The 22,920-nt window shown below is 33.2% G+C and overlaps 5 protein-coding genes, 1 long non-coding RNA gene and 1 pseudogene across 10 annotated transcripts; 4 read left to right on the forward strand and 3 right to left on the reverse strand.

Annotated features, from left to right (window-relative positions):
- Positions 1-219: 219 nt before the first annotated feature.
- On the forward strand, positions 220-5,649 carry dtn (transmembrane protein 132C dtn). Its single transcript, XM_089266293.1, has one exon. It carries the CDS (start codon positions 671-673, stop codon positions 4,658-4,660), a length of 3,990 nt encoding a protein of 1,329 aa, XP_089122419.1. The 5' UTR covers positions 220-670; the 3' UTR covers positions 4,661-5,649.
- A 1,880-nt stretch (positions 5,650-7,529) lies between these two features.
- Positions 7,530-11,960, reverse strand: LOC107361428 (glucose dehydrogenase [FAD, quinone]-like). 3 transcript variants are annotated; one of them, XM_015928259.3, is made up of 3 exons: positions 11,597-11,960; positions 10,471-10,943; positions 7,530-9,702 (listed from the first exon to the last, which is right to left on the reverse strand). In XM_015928259.3, the coding sequence occupies exons 2-3, from the start codon at positions 10,604-10,606 to the stop codon at positions 7,859-7,861; spliced, it is 1,980 nt and encodes a 659-aa protein (XP_015783745.2). In that variant the 5' UTR covers positions 10,607-10,943; positions 11,597-11,960; the 3' UTR covers positions 7,530-7,858. The 3 variants fall into 3 exon arrangements, with proteins under 3 accessions (XP_015783745.2, XP_025016429.2, XP_015783746.2); XM_025160661.2 differs by having other exon boundaries at positions 10,471-11,038; XM_015928260.3 differs by having other exon boundaries at positions 10,471-10,584; positions 11,597-11,944.
- Positions 11,961-12,011: 51 nt separating this feature from the next.
- On the forward strand, positions 12,012-13,064 carry LOC149094583 (uncharacterized). Of its 2 annotated transcripts, none has more exons than XR_016197957.1 (3): positions 12,012-12,153; positions 12,450-12,567; positions 12,928-13,064. It is a non-coding gene; the product is annotated as an uncharacterized LOC149094583 (long non-coding RNA). The 2 variants fall into 2 exon arrangements; XR_016197956.1 differs by having other exon boundaries at positions 12,028-12,249.
- Positions 13,065-13,648: 584 nt separating this feature from the next.
- LOC107361476 (cathepsin B-like) lies at positions 13,649-15,024 on the reverse strand (annotated as a pseudogene). Its single transcript, XR_016197955.1, has 4 exons — positions 14,829-15,024; positions 14,192-14,768; positions 13,982-14,110; positions 13,649-13,907 (listed from the first exon to the last, which is right to left on the reverse strand). The product of XR_016197955.1 is annotated as a cathepsin B-like (transcript).
- Positions 15,025-17,171: 2,147 nt separating this feature from the next.
- Positions 17,172-18,710, forward strand: LOC149094584 (cathepsin B-like). The gene is made up of 4 exons (XM_089270154.1): positions 17,172-17,525; positions 17,588-18,164; positions 18,247-18,375; positions 18,446-18,710. Exons 1-4 carry the CDS (start codon positions 17,391-17,393, stop codon positions 18,583-18,585), a joined length of 981 nt encoding a protein of 326 aa, XP_089126280.1. The 5' UTR covers positions 17,172-17,390; the 3' UTR covers positions 18,586-18,710.
- Positions 18,711-19,792: 1,082 nt separating this feature from the next.
- Positions 19,793-20,874, forward strand: LOC149094585 (L-cystatin-like). The gene is made up of 2 exons (XM_089270271.1): positions 19,793-20,166; positions 20,271-20,874. The coding sequence occupies exons 1-2, from the start codon at positions 19,882-19,884 to the stop codon at positions 20,361-20,363; spliced, it is 378 nt and encodes a 125-aa protein (XP_089126397.1). The 5' UTR covers positions 19,793-19,881; the 3' UTR covers positions 20,364-20,874.
- Positions 20,875-20,965: 91 nt separating this feature from the next.
- On the reverse strand, positions 20,966-22,129 carry LOC107361014 (polyserase-2-like). The gene is made up of 4 exons (XM_015927731.3): positions 21,959-22,129; positions 21,815-21,896; positions 21,393-21,736; positions 20,966-21,320 (listed from the first exon to the last, which is right to left on the reverse strand). Exons 1-4 carry the CDS (start codon positions 22,017-22,019, stop codon positions 21,067-21,069), a joined length of 741 nt encoding a protein of 246 aa, XP_015783217.2. The 5' UTR covers positions 22,020-22,129; the 3' UTR covers positions 20,966-21,066.
- Positions 22,130-22,920: the final 791 nt, after the last annotated feature.

A 22,920-nucleotide genomic window follows, 5' to 3' on the forward strand; every position in this document is an offset into this window, starting at 1 on the left:
TAAAGTTAGTTGCTGGAAAAGTCTAACAAATTAATGTCATTGTGCTGAGGATCGTTAGTTGAGTTGAATTTTCAGAAATATTCAACTTTTTTGATAATTTCTTTATAATTTCAATTAAAACTTTCCTTATAGGGAATGTAAACAAAGGGTTTGAGGGGCTATTGAATAATCTACTGACATTATCTGGTACTGACACTATCTGGTACTCCACTGTAATTGACCCAAATTATGGTTATGGTTTCTTTTCACTTGATCCAGTTGATTACAAGTTATAACTTGATTATCCTTTTATTAGCATAATCATTTTGATACAATAGTATCAATATCATCATTTTCTGTTGACAAGTTATCTAAAGCTGTTTTGACAGTTGTTTATCAACATTCTTATTCACTTGTCTCCTCTTTCCTCATCTGCTTGTTTTTCATTTTTTTGACTATCATGTATCCATCATTTAACTTTTTAATCAATGAGTTTTTCATTTTCTATTTCATGTGACATCCTATTGAATCTGTCTTTAGTCTCTTAAAACCTTTCAACTATCCACAACGTAACCACCTGCTCTTAAAGTAGACATAATTTTTTGTTTACAAGGTGCATCATCAAGGAATTCAAAGTGTAAACAAATGTGATGAAACGATTGAACAAGAGGATTTAATCCAATGAACAAGTATGAGCTTTGTCATATCCTTTTGCTTCTTAGCAGCTCTTCTTCAGGCCATTCTTGTTAATCATCAAGGACAATCTCTCTTCTCGGGACAGTCCATAGATATTGATGTTGCTGGTGATATTGAAAATGGTCTCTTTCTGTTGCCAGCCTCTGTAACCTCAGGGGCTGTCAATCTCATTGATCGTCATAAAAATGATTCCTTATCATCTATCTCTTCATCGAACTCAATCACTACTTACTATTCGTCATTTTCTTCGTCACAACCAATTAGTGTCAAGGCAAGTTTTGGCACTATAACAACTACCGAGACCGTATTTCCTTACGTCGGACCACATGATACTTATTCATACCTCAAAAACCAGTTGAAAACGAATGGATTAAATAAGTCTAACAAAGCTTTTCCTAAGAATTTCATGAATGGAGCTTCCCTTCGTGAGAAAATCACTGATTCAACTCTAGTCGAAATAAATCCAGCTCATGGTAAACATTCTATAGCCTATTTGATTACACCTCAAGTTAATCGGAACAGTCCGGTTATCAGAGTGCTATTCTATACAACTCATGCTGTAATTCATTCTTCACCTACTGTAACCTCACCAACAAAGGATGAAACTGGCAGTAACAGCAATAGCAAAAGCAATAATTCCGGTGAAGGTGTCAATCATGGAGGCAATCCTTCAAACGAAGCCTCACCCTGTATATTTGTATCAGTCTCAAAAGATGGAGATAACCTTATTGGATCTTGTACACCAATTAATAACCGGGAAGGAGCATGTTTAGTTGAGATTACATTACCTGCTTATTGGTGGCCTCCGGTAGAATTGGATTCAGCATCACCTAAATCAAGGAAACCAGCTCTAGTATCTGTTGATTATAAAACTTTTCATACCTACCAATGTACTGAGAATGGCTCTCTTCTCAACGATAACATCAAAAGACTTAAAAGCCTTACCGATGCCTTCACTCATCTTGGGATAGTTACTCTTTCTCCTTTTACCGGCGGCTACGAAGAGGTTACCAACGATGATATTGTACGCATTCTGATTCCCCAGCAAATAACCTATCCCAACAACAAAATATACATACCTGTTTGTTTTCGTTATAACCCAAACTATCCAATGACTGCTTTTCGATTGAGAGCCCGAGTGAAAAGTGGTCTTCGTATTCTAGGTGTTCAACCTTCACCTGTTTCTCCTTGGAAAATATCAGTTGAATTAAACAGTAAGCAAACTCTTGCTACCGTTACAGCTAAATTGAAAGATGATCTAATGGATTCTGAAGATTTACAATCAGGAGATCCTGGGATGCATCTTTTACTCTCTCAAGAAATTTATTCATGGCTTATACAAGTCAATGAGAATGTTGATTTCAATGATAATGGTCGAATTGTTTGGCAGCTTGAGTATGTTACTGATATTGGATTCGACTCAGCAACTTTAGATTCATCCTCTTCTACATCCAGAAAGGACAGTGAACGAGACACCTCTAAACTTTCATCAATTTTGGATATTCAAAAGGATGACATTCAAGCTGTCATTGGTATAACTCAAAGTCTTTCAATGATTAATACTGCAATTTTAACTGGTAAACAGGTTGCTCAATCTTTAAGAGTATTTGCAGTATCCCAAGCAGGGCGAATTGGTGATGTTACTCTTCAAGCAAGCTGTACCTCAACTGATGAATCAGTTCTCAAAGTATCGCCCTCATGTACCTCAATTTACCTTGATGGTTCAGAAATACGTGGTTCTTCAAACGCAACCATCTCGATTAAATACGGAACATACACAGGTCAAGCCAATTTTGTCGTTTGGATGCCTAAACTACCTTTAGAAGTTCGAGTTTCAGATAGCAAATTGAGTCAAATTAAAGGATGGAAGATACCTCATTTGAAAAGAGAGGGGCGTCGTTCATATCACAATCAAAATAGCATTTACGGTCACAGTAATCATAAATCAAGACGATCTTCTGCAAAAAATTCACCAAATGATAAAATTGATTATAGTTCAACTGATAATGATATTGGATGCAGATTACGGCATCAACAAGCTTACATCCAAGTATTCAGTCGATTTTTCAGCACGGATCACAACTCAGGCCGTGAATCTTATTTATTAAATCGTAAAGTGTTAGCTCAAGTTACGAAATTAGTCACACCATTTTTACGTGTTACCGATAGCCGTGTCGCAATTATTCGAAGCAACATAATTGAAGGCATTTCATCTGGACGCACCGAAATTCAAATTGTTTCTCCCATCACGAATCAAATTTTAGGTTCAACAGAAATCCATGTTGGTAATGATAAAGAAATGATTACACAATTGGAAGTCAATTTGGTTACTGGTTTGTCCCTGTCTATTACACCTGAAAGTAGTTTAACCAATGTTTGGAAGATCACTGCAAACATTTCAAGTAAACTGGTTAATCAATACCAAGAAGGCTTATTGAATATAAAAGTACATTTTTCTGATGATACAGTTACATCTCTTGCTGATATAAATGACTCTGATTATCAATTATCAATTAATACACTTGATAATGGTGGCATAGCTTATGCTCCGTTAATTGGTCAACCCTACCCTAGAGTGATTGTCATAGGCCAAGGTAATTCTCAACTTCACGTTTCTCTGGAAGTTTCAGACCAGTGTCAAAGAAAACTTACTCAACCTTTAGCTATGAGCTACATAAATGCCAATGTTGACCTTAACTTACCTTCAGTTCATCTTCAAAATGATGCTGATTTCCGTAAATATAATGGCATTTTGGTTAATCGCAACCAAAATTCATTTCATCCCAACCATCCTGACGATGAAGACTCTTCAATAGCATATGGTCACTCAAACATCATCGAAAGTCATCCCAACGCTCCTTCAATTGAAGCTCGCTCCAATCGTGCCATAAATACCGGTGAATTGACTCCACTAGAAGTCGGAATGTACTCAATGTTGGGTGTTTTCACTTTAGCTGTATCTCTTTTTATTATTTCCTGTTTAGTTTTCCGAATCAAAGGCAAACAAACATCTGACCTGATGGTTGCTACATTACCCTTACCCATGGGTCATCATGGATCATCATCAAATCAAAAGGTTGTTGCTAATGCTAATGATTGGATTTGGTTAGGTAAAGCAACTCTTCAACGCAGCTCACCACCATCCTCAACTAAAAATGATAGTGAAGCCTCTCAGGGATTGATTTCATTGAATGACCTGAAAAACCCTGAGAACCATCACCTTAATGTAACTAAAGAAAATGATTCAAATCGAATGAGCACAATATCACATCCAGGTTCGGAAATAAGTATACGAATCACAACAAATCCAGTTGACGAGGTTTGTCTTGAAAACGAGGCAACACCTAAACCTTCAACACCTTTTGGTATCAATATGGAAATTGAGAGATTTTATCGATCATTATCTCCAATAATTCCATCAACATCAAACCAAATTCCACCTCCAGTTCCAGCACGACGAACTAAAGGCCCTCCAACATCTCATCATATCACACCACCACAAAAGGAGCCTCTGTTTGACACTTGTGCACCAATTATCATACCAAATCATAAACCTCCACATATACCTCCTCGTCTCACTCGATCCATTCGCTGTGACCAAGTGGCTGACTCTTCATCATCCTCATCTTCATTTTCATCTCAATCTCCTCGACCACCGCCTGTTCCACCTCATTCAGTAACTTCACGAACTACCAAAAAACCTCCACTGCCTCCTCACAGAACGGTGCCATCAAAACCTAAACGCCCGGTAATATCATCTACAACGAGCAATATTAATAATGATAATGAACAGATGAACCCAACCTGTTTCAAGAATACCAAAGATCATAGGAAATATAATAAAGAGGTTAACCACTCAATCATTGTCAATCCAAGCTCGGCATTAACTGAGATGACTCAAGATAAACTAGATAAAGTCACCAAAGATATGAATTATAATCAACTGATGGAATACTTTCAAAATCTCAAAGAATCAAGTGCATAATAAATTGCAATCCTTTTCTCCTTCATCTCATTATCCTCATCTCATTATCCTGATCTGCAAAAATCTCATCTTTTGATCAATCTATCGGATTTGCGTGATTGAGAGGTGAAAAATTGAAAGCCATATTACCAATCAATTCACGATCCCATTTCTTAATCCTAACACCAACCATAGTTTGAACGATTGTAAAGCCTTTCTCATTTCTAGATTAATCAATTATATTTAAATTAAGGATTTCAAAATGATTCAACTTGAAACAAAATCATGGACCAGTTCCGATACCAACAATCTCACTTTGATTTCACCCAATCGTTATTCAATCAATTTGGTTCAACCTTTCACCTTTTTGGCGTCACCGTTTGCATCTGTTTAACAAAGTATCACAATGTTGATGGACAATTAAATCATGGATTGAATATTTTCAGGGTGGAAACTGATTTCCCACACGAGTTATTTAGTGCATAAAGATTAACTCCACCTTCCTTTCACTTTACTTAAAGCTTGATTATTGATCGAAAAAGATCTTCATTCAAACTAAATGAAATACTTAACATACTCAGTCAAACATTAAGTGAGCTTGAAAAATTCTCTCTCTCTTTCCCTCGTTTATCTTCCTAATACACTATTCTTCCTCATTGTTTCGCTAACTTTTAGATATTTACTAAACTCTTTCTCTCTGTAGATTATCGTATTAGAAGAGACTTGGTGCGAAACAGATTTACCTTGGTCATAATTTAAATTAAATTTTCAAATGTATATATCGTCTCAATATCTGCAGATTTAATTTCATTTTTTACTCACTTGACTGTTTAACCTTTATATATCACTCCCACAATTCTGTTGTTTCTTTACTCCCTTCAAGGAAACCAAAATTATCATGTCAATTATCATGCTTTGAAATTATCATTTAATTTAAAACTCTTTAATTTCTATCCAAATTATCTAGACTCGTGTAATTTTGAATAAAAACAACGTGTATAAAAAGCGAACATCAAATCTGAAATGTTATTGTACCTTAGCTTGGCTTTCAATTGCTGATACAATTTCCCAAGTAGCAAGTTTCATCGCGTTTAAATTTCTCAACTTCCCATTAGGAAAAGCGCATATCAAGATAATTCAAGTCATGAATGTTGATTGTAATATAGTTTGATCAACTACTCAAAAGTTATGGTCAGTCATAATCTTTTAAAATTGAATTGAGACAGTTTGATTAGACTTAAAGCACCATTTAACGCGTTAAAGTGCAGATACACTTCTCAATAAAATGAGGAATTATGAATTAAAAAGATTCTCGTGAATTAAAATAAAATACTGAAAAAAATGACTTCGATTTCAAATATTTTAAGAGTTTATTCCTTAGTTTTAAAAGATCAGAAGGTCACTTTGCTGCTGGTGAAATGAATAGAGTCATTAATTTCAAAAAATGCACTTTCGATTGAAAAAGCCACTTGTAAACTGAAAAACAGTTACAAAGAAACTGATGAAAGCTTTGGCATTTTTCAATTCATTACAGAGTTTGAATGATACAATAGTCACATCCAGCTTCCAACACTTAATCGTCCATACTTTTCTTCCATTTACTAGTGATAATGAATATAATGATACTTGTAGACTAAAAATAAAGTGAAGATATCATTACATTTACAAACTCACATTACATCTGATATTTCACCTAAAAGTTGATTGATATATTTGATTATTGATGTTAATACAGCTAATATTACAGCTAATATTGCATTTAATTTAACTCTAATCATTGTTATTGAAGTCAACAAAGGCAAGGTAAAACCCAGAAATATTATTAGTGTAAAAAGATGTTTCAAAAAGGCGCAATTGAAAGGTAGATTGATAGAGAGATACAGGTAGAAGGCAATCCTGAGGGTTACCCTTAAGCTTGTAAACAACTTATCAAGTATTCATTTTAAATAGACTTGTTTATTTGTGTGTTTATTTATATTACCAAAGAATTAGAACTAATACTTGGCCCATTGACCCCAATCATCACGGGTACCCCGTTATCCTCATTGACCGACAACATCTAAACACTATCATCATCATCATCAATAGCAGCAAACAGTAACATGATCATCATCTTGAATCATCAGCTTCTTTTCTTGTCCATCAGCAATCATCACAAGTGATTCAACTAAATCATAGTTCGGGTGTTTATCAGTTTATCTGTTGAACGCCATTAACCGTTTTTTGTATGTAACATAAAAAATTAAAACGCTTACGTTATTACAGTGAAAAAAGCTGCTAAATATAAGTGGTTATGAAAAAGTAACCAAAAAAACGTGTTATTTGACTTCACTTTTTTTCCGTTTTTACTTTCGCCACCTTTTTTCACCCTTTCTTACTTTGATAACATTGAACTTTAAAACACTGAAAGGTTGTTTCCAGGTTAAATTATTTTCATCTGGAAACTGATTAAGCTGTTAATCATCTGCCATTCAATTTGATCAACTTTGACTGGAAGCTTTATGAGATTTTCATTTCTCTCTGAATCTTGATATCATGTCCAATTTAATCTCATATAAATTATAGATCAATCATTTATGATTTATCCGTCAGCTTCAATAAATTGCTTCATTAACCAGCTTTTGTCGCATTTTACATCTGATTGTTTAACGTAATAGTCATTTAAAATTGATTGATTACCTGAAACCTTAAGGTTATTTTTTGGTTCATTTTAATTTAGTGGTTACTTATTTTCAAGACTGTATGGGATTAGTCAATTGAATTTAAAAGCAGCAAACAAATTAGTTAATTTATCATCTGATTAACGGTAGTATTAATAGAGATGAATATGATTTTAGTTTGCCTTTGAATTAATTACGACCTTTTTGTTGAAGATTTTTTCATTTGAAAATCAAGTTTAAAAACAAGTCTTTAATTTTTTTGGTAAAAAAAGGATAGAAGGTAAGTTTGTACATTAAATTAATTTGAATAAATGATCAACTGTTGGCCATTAGATTGATCACCGTGAAACAAGTTAAAACTTTGAGCATCAATAATAATTAATAAGTAATAATTTTAAAATACTTACAAATTGAGTCTTTTGATTTTTAAATTTAAATTTGGACACAAAATATTGGGCTTGAAACAATTCAACTTTAACTGGTCCAAATTGAACCAAATTAAGGTTTACAATTGAATCAGTAGTGAAGATGGAAATTAAAAGAAACAAATTAACGTAAATTATCCATTAATCCAATTTGTTAAGCCAATTCTTCTCGTTAGACTTCTCACACCAAATTTATTGAACAGCTTTCCTATTTGAGATAATGGTCCAGCCGCTGTATTAATAGATCCATGGCCATTATCTTGAAGATATTTAGGAATCGGCACTTTTCCAGGTTTAACTGGTGGCGGTCCTCTTATACCCTTAATCAGATCAGCTCCTTTCTCTCCAATCATTATAATAGGAGCATTTGTATTACCAGAAACAATTTTAGGCATTATTGATCCATCGATGACTCTTAATCTCTTTACTCCGTGAACTCTCAATTCAGGATCAACTACAGCCAGAGGATCATCGGCTGGACCCATTTTGGCTGTACCAACTGGATGATAGATTGTTGCGGTAAATGATCTGGTTATACATTCAAAAAATGGGTCTGAATAAGGTTTATGTTTCTCACAGCCGTACCATGCTTGTGGCCAAACTCTGGGTTTGAATTTATCAAAGGCTGGTGATAAGGCCATTGCTGTTGATATTTTGAGGGAATCAACGAGAACTGCAACATCGTAAGGATCAGACAAGTACTTTGGGTCAATAATTGGATGGTCGTAGGGATTTGCAGAACGCAATTTCATGTAACCGACTGATCGTGGTCGGAGGAGAACTGGATAGTAAGAGTAAGCATCTTTATATAGATTGGGTCCATAAACTTGTAAGAAAAGCTCATCTTTAAGGTTCATGTTTTTACGAACTGATTCACCACCATCAGATGAAGGACATGAAGGGATGAAATGAATCTCAACATCTGGCCAGTCATCTGATTTGTTGGCATATTTTGTGTTGATAAATCCGAGACCATCGAGACCACCAAGCATAGTTAATGGACCAATACCTAGCGTTGACCATTGAGTGAAAGATTTGGCAACGAAAACTCGAGGTTGAACCACGGTGACTGGAGCATCAGTTAGAAAACTCAATCCACCGGCTCCAATGTGATCTTGTAAGTTTTGACCAACACCAGGAGAATCATGAACAACGGGGATTCCAAGTGATTCAAGATGATCTCTTGGACCAATACCTGAGAGCATAAGGAGATGAGGAGATCCAATGGCACCAGCTGAGAGAATCACTTCACGTCTAGCATAAACTGCATGCCGAGATCCACCTTTGTCAAAGGTCACTCCAATGGCATGTTTATCAGCATTAAATAAGACTCGAGTAACTTGAGCATAAACTACTGTATCTAGGTTAGGTCGACCTGCTGTATCACGAAGGTAAGCTTTGGCTGTTGAGCATCGAGCACCTCGTCGAATGGTTCCTTGGGGAACAGCAAACCCAGTTTGTTGAGGTCCGTTAAGGTCAAGATTGGGATAACCAAAGTTTTTACCAGCTTCAAGAAAAGCACCAGCAATAGGTGTAGTATAATGAGGTGTTGACACTGTTAACCTGCCACCGGTTCCATGATAACCATTTTTAATTATATCAGGATCTCGATTGTCCTCTGATTTGACAAAATAATAAAAAACATCGGACCAACCCCATCCTGGATTACCGAGACTTTCCCAAAGATCATAGTCACGAGCATTACCTCGAATGTAAAGCATATAATTGAGAGTTGAACAACCTCCAAGTACTTTACCTCGAGGCCAGTTTGAGACGTGATTTTTCATGCCTTGACAAGCATATTTTTGAGGAACCGTTTTATATTGCCAATCCCATTCACTTAATTGTAAACGAGCAGCCAACATTGGAATCTCACTTTGAAATGTCTCATAGCCACCGGCTTCTAACAGTAAAACACGAACCTTTGGATCTTCTGAAAGTCTACTGGCCACAACTGCTCCAGCTGAACCAGCGCCAACTAAATTTAAAGTTAAGTAGAGTTAATAATAATTTCAATTTATAAATTAAAGAATCAAGAAAACATTTGAGAAAAAGTAAGCTTGCAATTTGCAGATATTTGGTAAAGTTGAAACTACAGCAATTAACCAACAATCGAGTTACATCAATATCTGTAGTTTTCAACTGTTACAGCATGATTTACTTTATCACATAATATTGAAAAATACTAATAAATGAATTTTCATTATTTTACAATTCCAATTGCTGTACTCATCTTCATCATTTTCATTTTTGGCAGGTTTGCATCTTTACATTCCAAGATTTATAGCAATTGCAAACACTTTGCATTTTATGGTTATGTTATAACATTTTTATAAAGGTTATCAAGCTTCTTAATTGTCGGAGCAGTTACAATTGGACTTGAAATGATAATGAGTCTCTTGAATCTCTTAGACATTAGAATGAAAAATAAACTAGGAAACAAGTAACGAGGTGTTATGGCTAGTTTATGAGTAAAACTTGACAAGAATAATTCGTTCTTGTTCTGAAAATTTCATTTTGAATTTTCAATGTCAATTGGCTGCATAAACAGTTTCAAATTGAAACATTTTAGACTGACGTGAAATTAGACATCATTCAAAATTTTTAAACGGATTGTTTCATTCAACTATTACTATTGCTAATACATTTATCAAGATTGATGGATATAACTTCTGAATACAAATAATCTGATTAATGTCAATTTTAAGCTAATAAAAGCATTTAAATGTAAAATGTAAACACTTACCAATAATATAATCATACTCCTTTTGAAAAACCTCCGTGGTGAATGGCATTGATCTTTGCCACATGTGAAGCCAAAACATAACCGTTGAGGGTATTAAAGCCGGTAAAATGGCAACTATATGATGATGATCAAACATGATATTGAGTATTGACCATAAAAAAAACAAAAAGTAAAAAACAAAAACTAAAAATCCGACGTAAATCGGTTGAAACAAAGAAAAGTTCAAATCAAATGATTTCCAGTGTAAGTTGCTTCTTTGACTAAAAACACAAGTAAAAGTATTGATTTAATGAACAGCGGTAAAATATCGTTGGATTCATTGATTAACCAAACAACTTGCAATAATCTGTAGAAACATGAACAAATTTAATCCAGGATTTAAGGTTAACCATTGAGGATGGTTGATTATAACGGTTTGGCAGCTCCAATGATTAAGATAGTTATTGTTATTGTCAATGTTGAAGACGACTTGACTGTGATAATGTGAAAAAGGATAACATTGGAATGGTTGGACGACCAAGAATAACTTTTTTTTACTTCTCAATGGAAGACAAAAGTATTTTACAGACTATGAAGATGATGAATAAAAAAGATGAAGATGAATGCAATGATGAAAAGGATAAAGGTAAAGATGGTTAGTGTGAAGTTTGTGAAGACAAAGATGGACAAGAGAAAGTCTTCCACTCTCACCTCCTCATTCAACTTTGCAGTCCTTGAGACTCAGATAACATTACCAAGTTAGGATGATAATAATGGTGAAGATGATGATGATGATAGGAAGAGGAGGTCACCAGGTAAACAGGGAGAAGCGGTTTATCAATGAATTGGATTTGGAAAGTTATTTGAAGTACAAAATACCGTTAAAGATGAGGATGATGAAAGAAATCGGAATCTTGATGGAAACTGATTAACCTCAGGGCTTCTGTTTTCCTCTCTCTCCTCTCTCTTTCCTCTTACTTGCTTCTGTCTAAACTATCATTTATATTATTACAAATTTATCTCTATTTTGTTTTGATAATTCAAGTTAATCGTGAAGGGTCAATAGAACCCAATCTGTTTCTTCTTCTTCTTCTTCTTCTTAATTTTCATTTTTCTACCTTCATTATAACATTTGATTACTACTCACCTTGATACGGTTTCAATTTCAAATAGATAAACAGTTTCACCTCTTTAAAATCATTACTATTAGTATAATCATCATTACTATTGACCCATCATCATTACTATTGACCCATCATCACAATCATTTGTAGTTGCTGTTGTTGTTGTTTTCCTATGTCCTGTGTTGGGATATTTATAACTGGTAAAAATTTACAGTCACGTTATTATTTGGATTGTAACTAATTAATAATATTGATGATAACGGTTAACAGCAGCAACAATTGGTTCCTATTATTGATGAAATACAATTACAATCAGTCTTATAAAATCTGGTAAAATCTGGTAATTTGAATCTTTTGATTGGCGCTTCATATTCAAAGTATCTATTTAATGATCTTGATGGATTCATGACTTGATATCTGTATCTAAATCAAACGCATTTTTTTTTAAATTTTTACAATCTTACTTTAACGGATTCACTTTCCTTTTATACTGTTAATTATATTTAGTATTAATACATTATTTTAACTGATTAATGTTACAACTTTTACCTTCAAATATATAAATTAACTAACCTAAATTGTAATTATCATTATTACCATTATTATTATTAAATTGATTGAGGTCAAAAGTAAGTTAAAGAGTGAAGGTTAATCAACTATTGTTAGATTGAACAAGGTAAGGGTTAAAAGACAAGAACGTAAAATAAAAATGTTTTACATTCAAAATCAAAATGTATTTATGTTAATTGAAATAAACCAATCAATGAGATTAGCTTATTAATAAATTGTGAATTTCCAATAACATTAGTAATGGTAATAATTGTGATCATGATAAAGTTAATTTTACTTCAATAATTAAAATATAAATTGGTTCAGAGTGCTTTTTTGGTTTGCCTTTTCACATCGGGGTTGCTTTTAGTGGTTTGTTTTCATGTGTCCATCTTTATTGTGTTTAATCGTTTGGAAGACAATTGATCAACTTGATCAAAAACAGGTAAGCTCATCAATAAATGATTTTCACCTTAAATTAGCTCATCTATCCGTGAATTAAGCAATTTCAACGAGATAAACAAATAAAATAAAATGCTGTTAACGGCAACATTATATTCAAAAGAAGAACTAAATTTTGACATTTAACAGTTGAAAGTGAAGATGGTAAAGTTAATTCATCGACAATTTGACCTTTTTTCCGGATAAATAAAACAAAAAAGATGAAATTGATGTTGATGTTGATGATGATTGATGGTGAATAGATGTAAATATAATTGACAATAATCAATGTACTGATCATGCAAACTGACCACTCAACTTTTTTACTCATTTTCTTTCTCATTATTTTTTCACAAAACAACAGTTTTCAGGTTAAAGGAAGATAAAATAATTCTTGGAAACGGTTTCATAAATCATTATTCATTGGAAAATACCTGACTTTGGATCATCAAAAGATGCCTTTTTTAGTGATTTCTGTTTAGATTCCATTAATTTATTGATATTTGTGTGGACCAGATATAAATGGTCAATTTTGGAGTAAACTTGAAAAAGCTTTAAGCTCGAGTAAATAGCCAAGTCAAGATAAATTGTCAATATTTACAAACAAAACCAAGTTTTTCAACTACTCATGGCTTCATTTTGTATTTAAATGGCACTCAAATTATATAAAACGGTAAGTTAAGTTTGAAATTACGTCTAGCCAACAATGTATTCTCCCACTTTATGTATAGTTATTAATAAGTTAATTTTATTCCTTCTAGACTATGATAAGGTAAAATTATGGGTAGCTTGAATTTGGATTAGCTAATTTTTATAGGCAATACAATTGGACGCAACCTGTGGTTCGTTCAAAGCAAGTTGTAAGCATTAAACAGGCATTTACCAGTTAACCCATTGGTTGACTCTGGTGTTCCTGTTGCTCGCTTTTGGATTAGACTTTGTAACCATTTAAGCTCATCGTCACTTAATCTAATTGGGAATCAAAAAGTTGAAAGTTTTTGCTACATTACATTTTAGTTTTAATCAAAACCAAAAAGGTTAAGTTGAAAATGAGAATGAAAATGATTTTTAAATTCAATATTAGATCAAATGCAAATTTTTTATTCAATATCAATTACTATTACATAAATACATTGAACTTTGAGATGCTTTTCAGTATCTGCTCCAAGTTTTTCATCAATGTTATAGTTGGAAGACCAGAAGATCATTTAGCCAAGTAAAACAGTTGACCGTGAACATATGATCTAGGAATATCTTTTTCGTTGTCTACAGGCATTAACGAAGTGGAAATCGGATTGGTTCCGAAACCCAGTTGTTGTGCATTTCGTTTTAGTTTAAAGAAACCTGCAACCAGAAAGCAACATATTCGAATTATATTTTATGTAACGAGGGAAAATAAAGAGACAATCAAAACTAACCTTCTTCACCCCATTCAGTTCCCCATGAATTAGTTGCCAACAAATAATCGACACCATTTTCCGTTCCCCAACCGATAATTTTTATATTATGATATCCAACATAGTTTTCAGAATAACGTTTGTAAACACCTGAAAATAAAATTATTTCATTATTAAATAAAGATCCAGCTAATATCTTTTGGCCTTTCAATTAATGAATATTGATTTTACCTGATACGTAGCTGAGAAAATCTGCATAAACTTCCATGTAAGCAGATACCGGCCCCTACAGCTTTATGGATTTCATTACTTCACTTTCATATTTTAAGACCTCATTGGTAACTTTAAAATATTTGTCTAATTTGATTTCATTTGATTGGCATTTTTGTGATAAGGGTAAGCAACTTGACTCTTTTACTGATTCAACTGTGAAGATTCCATTTTTAGCCCAATATTTTAAAGCTTGACCAATGTTTGCACTGTTATAATAGTTTTTGAAGTCAACATTTGTTTTGACCATATGCTCGACTGTAGCTTTAACATCAATCTGAACACCATGTTTGGTGCAAAGGCGATCAGCAATTGTACCAACAGCCGTGTAGATCCATGAAGGGTAACCTTTTGTTTGGTCATAGATCTTACCAATTGAAGTACAGTTAGGCCAAGCTACACGAGCATCGAAGTTCACGGGAAGTTTGCACGATCCATACTTTCTAATAGGAAAATCTCTAGGATAAGACCAAAGTTTCTCATGAGTGGGAACCAGGGTATCTATTTGGACTGAACTTCCATTGAAATTTTTACCAGCCTAATATGATTAAATATTGAAGTTTACTGTAAAATAAAACAGATTGAATATAATATTTACCTTCCAAGTTGTGTTCAAAGCGTTGATTCCATTAACGATTTCATCTGTGAATGGTTCTACTTCATAAGATAGATACTCGTCAGCATTAACGGAATAAATAAAAAGAGTAACGATCAAAAAGAGTTTCATTTTAACTGTTTCAGTTTCCAGTGAATTAGAGCAAAAGTAATATTAAACGTTTTCGAACGAAAGCACAAAGAAATGATGAATAAGCTTGATGAAGATTCGCGGCTTATAAAGGAGAAATGGATAGTTGTCAGTAAATCATCAATGTCAATCAATCGAACCCCAAAACACCAGTTTAATCAATTCTCATTAAATATGCCAAATTCACAATAGAGCATCTTGATCAGATTCTTTACTTAATTGACATTTGAATAGTCGAAACAGGATCTTATTATTACAGATGTTTATCACATTAAACTAATATCATATGTAATTTGCTCGTCCAAGGTAACTTCATGCCAAAATCAAAAGGTGAATTTAATTTTATGCTGAATATATGACAATTAAATCTTTGTTGATGATTTTGATCAAGCTTGGTCATTACACGATTGCTATAAACCTGTGAAATTATTAGGTCGAGGTGCAGAAAATAGCAAATTTTTGAGCTTTTTGTTTTGTATAAGGTATCAACAGTAATGTTTTGGACTAATTTGGCAAAATTAAATTGCGGCAGTTAGACTAGACTTACAGGCACCATTCAATCACCAAAATAAAGCTGAACTTGCCAAGAATGTGCTGTGAAAAAATTAATTAATTTGGGCAAAATTTTTCAAGTTATGGCCTTAAATGAACAAAGGCGTCGTAATCTGATTTTACCTTTCGTAAAAAACCATATATTTTGAATTTAATACCAGGGATCTGAAGATTCGAAAAATGGGTAAATTTGGCCTAAAATTTTTTCTAAAATATGTAATTCACCTAATATAACTCAACATTAATCGATCGAAAGGTTCAGGTCAAAATTGGCACCGTATTTCACGGACATTCGATAAAAAAATAATTTTTTTCGCGAATCGAAATAAGGTTTTTCAAAAAAGGACTTAGATTTCGAACATTTCAAAAGATTATTCCCAAATAAAAAGAGCAGAAGGCTACTTTTCTTCTGTTGATGAAGTTCTGGTCTTTTATTTGGGAAAAATCTATTGAAATGTATCGAAATTTAAGTCCTTTTTTGAAAACTCTTTTTTTAATTGGAAATAAATGGAATTTATGTGGTTTTTTACGAAAGGTAAAATCAAATTTTGACGCCTTTGTCCATTAAATAATAAGATTTGAATTGAAGTATTATATAAGATATAATAGCATAGCTGTGCCATTTCAAAGGATCATATTATAAGTTATTCGTTAAAAACTAGACGTTTCGTTGCAAGCATGGATTAAGAAAAGGTTTTGCTGAATTGAATTCGATGTCTTCAAAGATGCGAAATTCATTTTCTGTTATTCAACCGAAAAAAGTTATTTTGCAAGTCAATCTCAACATGTCAATGTGAATACTCATTGTTTTTCAATCGTATTGACAGTTAATATCACATTTAACCTGCTCGTTCAAGGTAACTTTGTGCATCAGTAAGAAGGTGTTTTTGATTTTATACTAAATATATGACAATTAAATCTTTGTTGATGATGTTGATCAAGCTCGGTCATCATACAATTGCTATGAAGCTGTGAAATTATTAGGTTGAGGTGCAGAGATCACTTAAGGACTCGCTTTTATGGTCATTCAGTTGATCTGTGGAAGCGATTTAAGATTTGGCTATTGTTAATGGAATTGATAGCAAATTTGCAAAAAGAGGGGCAAAAAAGCAAGTCAACTTTAGCAAGTTAATCTATTTCGGACTTTCATACAATCTATCAATTGTATTTTTACAAATACTATTTTATATGATTTTGTTTATGCGACTGTTTATACCAGAAAAGTTTGTGTTCAGGATATTTTGTTTCGAAGCTAAGCCAAGCTTTGAAATTCTGTCATCGATTAATACTTGAACCATTCAAACGCAAAAGCTCAAAAGATCTACTATTCTCTTGGTCGCAGCCTAGTAATTTTGCTTCATAGCAGTCGTGTGGCCAAGATTTATTACGCCGTCAAAAAGGATTTATCTGTCATCGATTTAGCATAAAATCAAATGCATCTTCTTATTGTCGTGAAAAGTTACCTTAAACGAGCAGGTTGCATATGATGGTTCCATGTGATAAATATCTGTAATAATAAGATCCTGTTTCGACTATTCAAATGTCAATTAAGTATTTAATGAAGATTGTCCATTGTTCATTTGGCATATTTGATGAGAATTGGTTGAACTGATGTTTTTGGGTTCAATTGATTGACATTGATTATTCGCTGACAATTTATTAATTGCTCCTTTATAAAGCGAGCATCTTCATAAAGTTTATTCATCATTTCCTTGTGCTTTCGTTCGAAAACGGTTAATATTACTTTTACTTTAATTCACTTCAAGCTGAAACAGTGCTGTGGTTCTGTCAATTGATAGTATTTTCAATAATTCAAAGTTATCTCCACTTTCACTGAACCGACACTTCGTATAAACTTTGAAGATGCGACTCTTTTTAATTGTTACTCTTTTTGTTTATTCCGTTAATGCTGACAAGTACAATCTTTTGCCTAGCAATGTGGAACCATTATCAGATGAAATCATAAACATAGTCAACGCTGCAGACGCAACATGGAAGGTAAATGGAAGGTATTTTATTTAATAACAAATCTCAATATTTGCAATATATCATCTCATTAGGCAGGGAAAAACTTCAATGGATCAAGTTCAGTCCGAATGAATGATTTGGTTTCCACTCTAAACGATTTAAATTACACTCTTGATGCTCAAACTAACGTTTACCCAATGACAAAATTTGCGGTTAACTTCGATGCTCGTGAAGCTTGGCCTAACTGTACTTCAATTGGTAAGATCTATGACCAAACAAAAGGTTATCCTTCATGGATCTACACGGCTGTTGGTACAATTGCTGATCGCCTTTGCATCAAATATGGTGTTCAGATTGATGTCGAAGCTACCGTAGAGAAAATGGCTAGATGGAATGTTGGTTCGAACAGCTTTAATAACAGTGCAAACATTGGTCAAGCTTTAAAATATTGGGCTGAAAATGGAATCTTCACAGTTGAATCAGTTGAGGAATCAAACTGCTTACCCTTTTCACAAGAATGTCAACCAAACGAAATCAAACTAAGCAGATATTTCAAAGTAACCAATGAGGGCTTTGATTTTGAAAGTAAAATGATGAGCTACCTAATGCTGAATGGGCCGATATCGGCTTACATGGAAGTTTATACAGATTTACCCAGCTACAAATCAGGTAAAATTGAATATCTATTAAGCAAAAGGCCAAAAGTTATTATCTGAAGCTTAGTTTACTAATGTTATTATTTTATTTTCAGGTGTATACAGACGTCTCTCAAACAACCGTTTGGGAGTTCAAAATGTTAAAGTAATCGGTTGGGGAACTGAAAACGGTGTCGATTACTTTTTGGCAACTAATTCATGGGGAACTGAATGGGGTGAAGAAGGTTAGTTTAGTCTCTTCATTTTACTTAATTGCATAAAATAATATTCAAACGTGTTTGTTTGCCATTTCAGGTTTCTTCAAATACCAACGAGGAAAAAAACAATTAGGTCGCGCACCCGCTCCGATTTCCCCTTCATTGGAGCCCGTAAACAACGAACAAGACATTCCCAAATCATATGTTCACGGTCAACTGTTCTACTTGGCTAAATGATCTTCTGGTCTTCCAACTACAGCATTTATGAACAACTTGGAGTGGTTCTTGAAGATCTTATTCAAGATTGATGTATTTATGCAGTAGTAATTGATATTGAGATAAATAAATTGATTTACATGTTATGCAATACTAGAATTTTAAAAATAATTTACACTTTCAACTAATCTTTCTAATTTTGGCGAATCAACCTTTTCATTGATTCCTAGTTAGATCGTATAAGGATAATTGGTTACAAAAGTAGAATTGGATTAAAGATTTTAGTATTGTAAGCACCTAAGGTGCTTCAAATTAGTTGGAAAAAGAAAAAAGAAATGAAAATTTTTAGAAACAATCAGCACAATTGATCTACTGACCTTTGAACATGATATATTAATATGTTAATGTTGGCGATTTTCATTTTGTTCTGCTATCATCGCATTTCTATTGCATTCTTCCAGCTTCCAGTATTATTGAAATTGGATTGTGATAAAGTCACTCCTCCTTTCTGTTTATACAGGGTGTAAATGTCAAATACGCGGTTTTGAATCGCTTATAACTTTTTTGTCCTTTGTCCGATTTCGAAATTTTTTTCGATTAAATGTAGTCAAATAGTAAAAATTTTGTTCATGATAGTTCGTGAATTTATATGATTACCTTTGGGCCGAGAAATTTCGCCCCAAAGTCGAAAAAGTTGATTTTCGCTCCGAAAATAGTCTAATTTAAAAACTTTTTATGCTCTGATTCAAGATAGAAAAACTAAAAAATCAGTCAAGTCTTATCCTGAAAATAGCGAATGATTAGGTTTTTCAGGCGTAAATACGATGATTAGAAATTTAGACCAATCCAAAATAAAATGCGAATGTTTAATGCGCGTTTTGCCTACCTTCAAGATTCGATATTTTTCCAAGTCATAATCGTACAACTACAAAGTGGAGAGTATTCGATAGATAATTTTCTGTTTAATCTTTTAGGTCAAAAATTTTCATGAAATTGTGAAAATTTGACTATTTTTCTAGTGGTTTTCGGCAAAAATCAACTTTTTCGACTTTGGGGCGAAATTTCTCAGCCTAAAGGTAATCATATAAATTTACGAACTATCATGAACAAAATTTTTACTATTTGACTACATTTAATCGAAAAAAATTTCGAAATCGGACAAAGGACAAAAAAGTTATAAGCGATTCAAAACCGCGTATTTGACATTTACACCCTGTATAATAACATTGACTCGTTTCCCCTTTAAATTCACATCTATTCAAACACTGAACCAGTTAACTTTAGCCATTTACACTTTTTCAAATAATTCCCTACAAAATGAAATTCATCATAATTGCAGTTTGTCTTTTCGGAGCTGTCTTTGCCATGGAAGGAGGCTGGAGTTCAATTTCTGTTGACGATCCAACTGTTACTCGCTTGGCTGCTAAAGCTGTTGAACATCACAACACGAATGCCGACAGTTTGTATTACAAGAAACTGATCACCATTAAAGAAGCTAAAAGTCAAATTGTCATTGTCAATTATGAAGTTAAATTCATGATTGGAAAGACTGATTGTGTTAAATCTGATGCCGATGCTGCTTCGTGTCAAGTCTCTGCTGATGTAAGTTTTCCCTTTTGATTTATGTCTACAAAGATTAACCCTTTGAAAATTGTAAATTTATCTAATTATTATTAATTTATTAATTATCTAATCATTTTATACAGGTAATCCCTGAATTATGCACCTATGTTTTCTGGGCTCAACCAGGATCTGTCAAGGCAGAAATCATCCGAGTCTCTTGTGCTTCTGATTCATAATCAGACAGACAAATGAACTCTTCAACCGTTTCCTGTTTAAAAAAATCAAATTTCAATGTTTTGATCAAAATCATGTTATTAGAATAGTGTTTTAGAATAGGTCTGAAACCATTTTTTATCGATAAAACTCGTGAAATAACATGATTTTGATGAAAAAATCTGGTTAAATAAGTGTTCAACAGGCTATCGTGGTTGCAACTTCAACTTCAATTTTCTCGAAAACTGTCCATCACAGAAATTTTTTGATAGCACTAATGGACTCAGTTTTTGTGTCCCTACAAAGCCCTTAAAGTCCCAAATCTTAAATCGAAAGATTTACCTTGTTTTGGTATATTTTGGTCATTTTGGTTTTTTGGTGAGACCCGTTCATCTCTACAACCCACAAACCCAATTAATTGTCTGAGCGAAGCGAAAACTATAAAGTGATTATTGCCCTGTTCTTATCCCCTCCGAACCATTTTAATGGATGAGTTGTAAGCATAGAGAATTTCAGGTGTGATTAGATTTTTCTTTCTTTTCTCTGAAATCATTAAAGAAAATTTTTATCACAGACTTTCTTGTTTAGCTGATTGGTTTCAATCTCAATCTGCATTCAATAAATATCGTATATGCAGTCATTTATTCAAAAAGAAACAATTTTTTTCAGACTTAGTAACTTAATGTTACTCATAATTTCGAAAGAATTGATTTTATGAAGCTGAAATTATCGACTCCAGTCCCATGTGTCTTTCCAGCAACCTTTTGGAGCCAATTTTCGAATCTGTTTTTTGTATAAACTAACATCAGTGAATAGATCTGGCATTCCAGTAGAAAAACAACGAGAAGTAACTCCAGTAAGGTAAAATCTTGCATTTGATTCATAACCCATGTATGGTCCCTCAGAACATGTATTATCTAGTTTAGTAGGATTCATGATGCATAAATGAGTCTGGGTAGCAGGAGAAGGGCACTTGGAACCTGAATTGAAAATGCATTTATCAACAATTATTAAAAATGAAGCAACAGAAATTTTATTTTCAATCAACTTACCTGGATGGTTATAAAGATAGTTATAAGGGAAACCTTCAACATTTTTATCAGCTTTGGGACTAACAAGGTGAATTGGAGGCGTTGGCACTCGAGTTGAATCTCGTAAGCAAATTGGTTTAAATTGAGAGCCAACTGGAGAAGCCAAAGTCAATACAGCAAAATCATAGGCACCAGTCTTGTTGTTATATCGCTCATCAATCCAAACGGATGAGATTGATTTTGTCGAGTTATCGTTCAAGCGAGCTCTGAGTGAAGCTTCATTTGAACCAGATAGGCAATGAGCAGCAACAGCGACATGTTGATCATCAATCAATGAAGCACCACAAGGTTTTTGACTTTTATTTCTGAGAACGAATGAAAAGAATCACGATAAAATTAAGTGAATAAAGTAAAATGAGTAAAATATAAATTGTCATACTTACTCAATAACCACATACCAAGGGAACCGAGTCAACAAGCCTTTTGATCTGTCCATCACTATGTAATCAATTGCCTGACCACAGTCTGTACAAAATCATGAGTTAATTTTCAATATTATCATTAGCTTAATTGTTTCAGTGACTTACCACATGCGAAGGACTGATTGATCAAAAGGGCCAAAATGGAAGCAAACAAAGTTAAACTCATTGTAACAGTTGAGTGATTAGGATTTTTATTGGTACTTGAGATCGAACTGTTGATAATACCTTTACTTTTGCCAGAGTGATTAAGATTTGGTGATAGTTGATTCTTTTATAGTCAAGATCGGTCGGAAACAGATGATTCTTAATTAGTGTCCATGTGTTTGCTATGTAAAGTAACAATGCAAGGGAATTCCCTTTATTCTTTAATTTCAATTAAGATTGACAATTTTGATAAACATTTCATTACAAATTGAAGGAGACTTTGTATTGACTTTTTCAAATCACTCAAATGCTAACAAAAAGAAATGTGACGAATCAAATTTAGATGCATATTTTACCCATTCAACTGTCAATCTCATCATTATCAACATCATCATCTGCAAATTCAACAAAAGAATGAAATTTTTCAGGATAAATTTGAAAATTGCAAAAACGATTTTCTTTTGGAGATGCAGATTTGTTTGTTTAATCGTTTATTTCTCTCTTGTTTGGATTATATTGGATAGCATCAAAAATTAGCGAAGTAGTTAAATGAGATCATTCAATCATCGAGAAAGTTTTAAGATCACAAGATCGAGCTTAACTGTTAAATGCGCACTGTAGACATGTTTCTGATCCAAAAAGAGATATGGCAAGCTAGATTGGCCTTTGCAACTGAAATTTTATTAGTGAATAAAGGGAATTTCTTTACATTGTTTTTTTACATAGCAAACACATGGACATTAATTAAAAACATTTGATTGACACAAATCTCATCCAATATCGGTTAAGTTAAGTAACCTAACAGTCATGTGTGATCCAAGTTTTATAAAGCAAATTTCTCTCGTCATTCAATAGAAGGAATCAAGAAATAAGTCTAATCATCCTAAAAAATTTCAGCTTCTATTGAGTTTCCTTTGCGAGTT

Source organism: Tetranychus urticae, chromosome 1 (genome assembly GCF_039701765.1).
Source record: "Tetranychus urticae isolate SD_2017Ah chromosome 1, NJAU_TeUrti_SD_1.0, whole genome shotgun sequence".
In the NCBI taxonomy this organism is placed as follows: Eukaryota; Metazoa; Arthropoda; class Arachnida; order Trombidiformes; family Tetranychidae; genus Tetranychus; species Tetranychus urticae.

Coding starts and splice junctions, on each gene's coding strand:
- dtn (XM_089266293.1), top strand. CDS start 671: ATGAGCTTTGTCATATCCTTTTGCTTCTTAGCAGCTCTTCTTCAGGCC.
- LOC107361428 (XM_015928259.3), bottom strand. CDS start 10,606: ATGTTTGATCATCATCATATAGTTGCCATTTTACCGGCTTTAATACCC. Junction 9,703..10,470: donor GGAGTATGATTATATTATTG/GTAAGTGTTTAC, acceptor CTTTAAATTTAG/TTGGCGCTGGTTCAGCTGGA.
- LOC149094584 (XM_089270154.1), top strand. CDS start 17,391: ATGCGACTCTTTTTAATTGTTACTCTTTTTGTTTATTCCGTTAATGCT. Junction 18,165..18,246: donor TTTACCCAGCTACAAATCAG/GTAAAATTGAAT, acceptor TTTTATTTTCAG/GTGTATACAGACGTCTCTCA. Junction 18,376..18,445: donor AACTGAATGGGGTGAAGAAG/GTTAGTTTAGTC, acceptor TTGCCATTTCAG/GTTTCTTCAAATACCAACGA.
- LOC149094585 (XM_089270271.1), top strand. CDS start 19,882: ATGAAATTCATCATAATTGCAGTTTGTCTTTTCGGAGCTGTCTTTGCC. Junction 20,167..20,270: donor CGTGTCAAGTCTCTGCTGAT/GTAAGTTTTCCC, acceptor CATTTTATACAG/GTAATCCCTGAATTATGCAC.
- LOC107361014 (XM_015927731.3), bottom strand. CDS start 22,019: ATGAGTTTAACTTTGTTTGCTTCCATTTTGGCCCTTTTGATCAATCAG. Junction 21,897..21,958: donor CAATCAGTCCTTCGCATGTG/GTAAGTCACTGA, acceptor GATTTTGTACAG/ACTGTGGTCAGGCAATTGAT. Junction 21,737..21,814: donor CCTTGGTATGTGGTTATTGA/GTAAGTATGACA, acceptor ATTCGTTCTCAG/AAATAAAAGTCAAAAACCTT.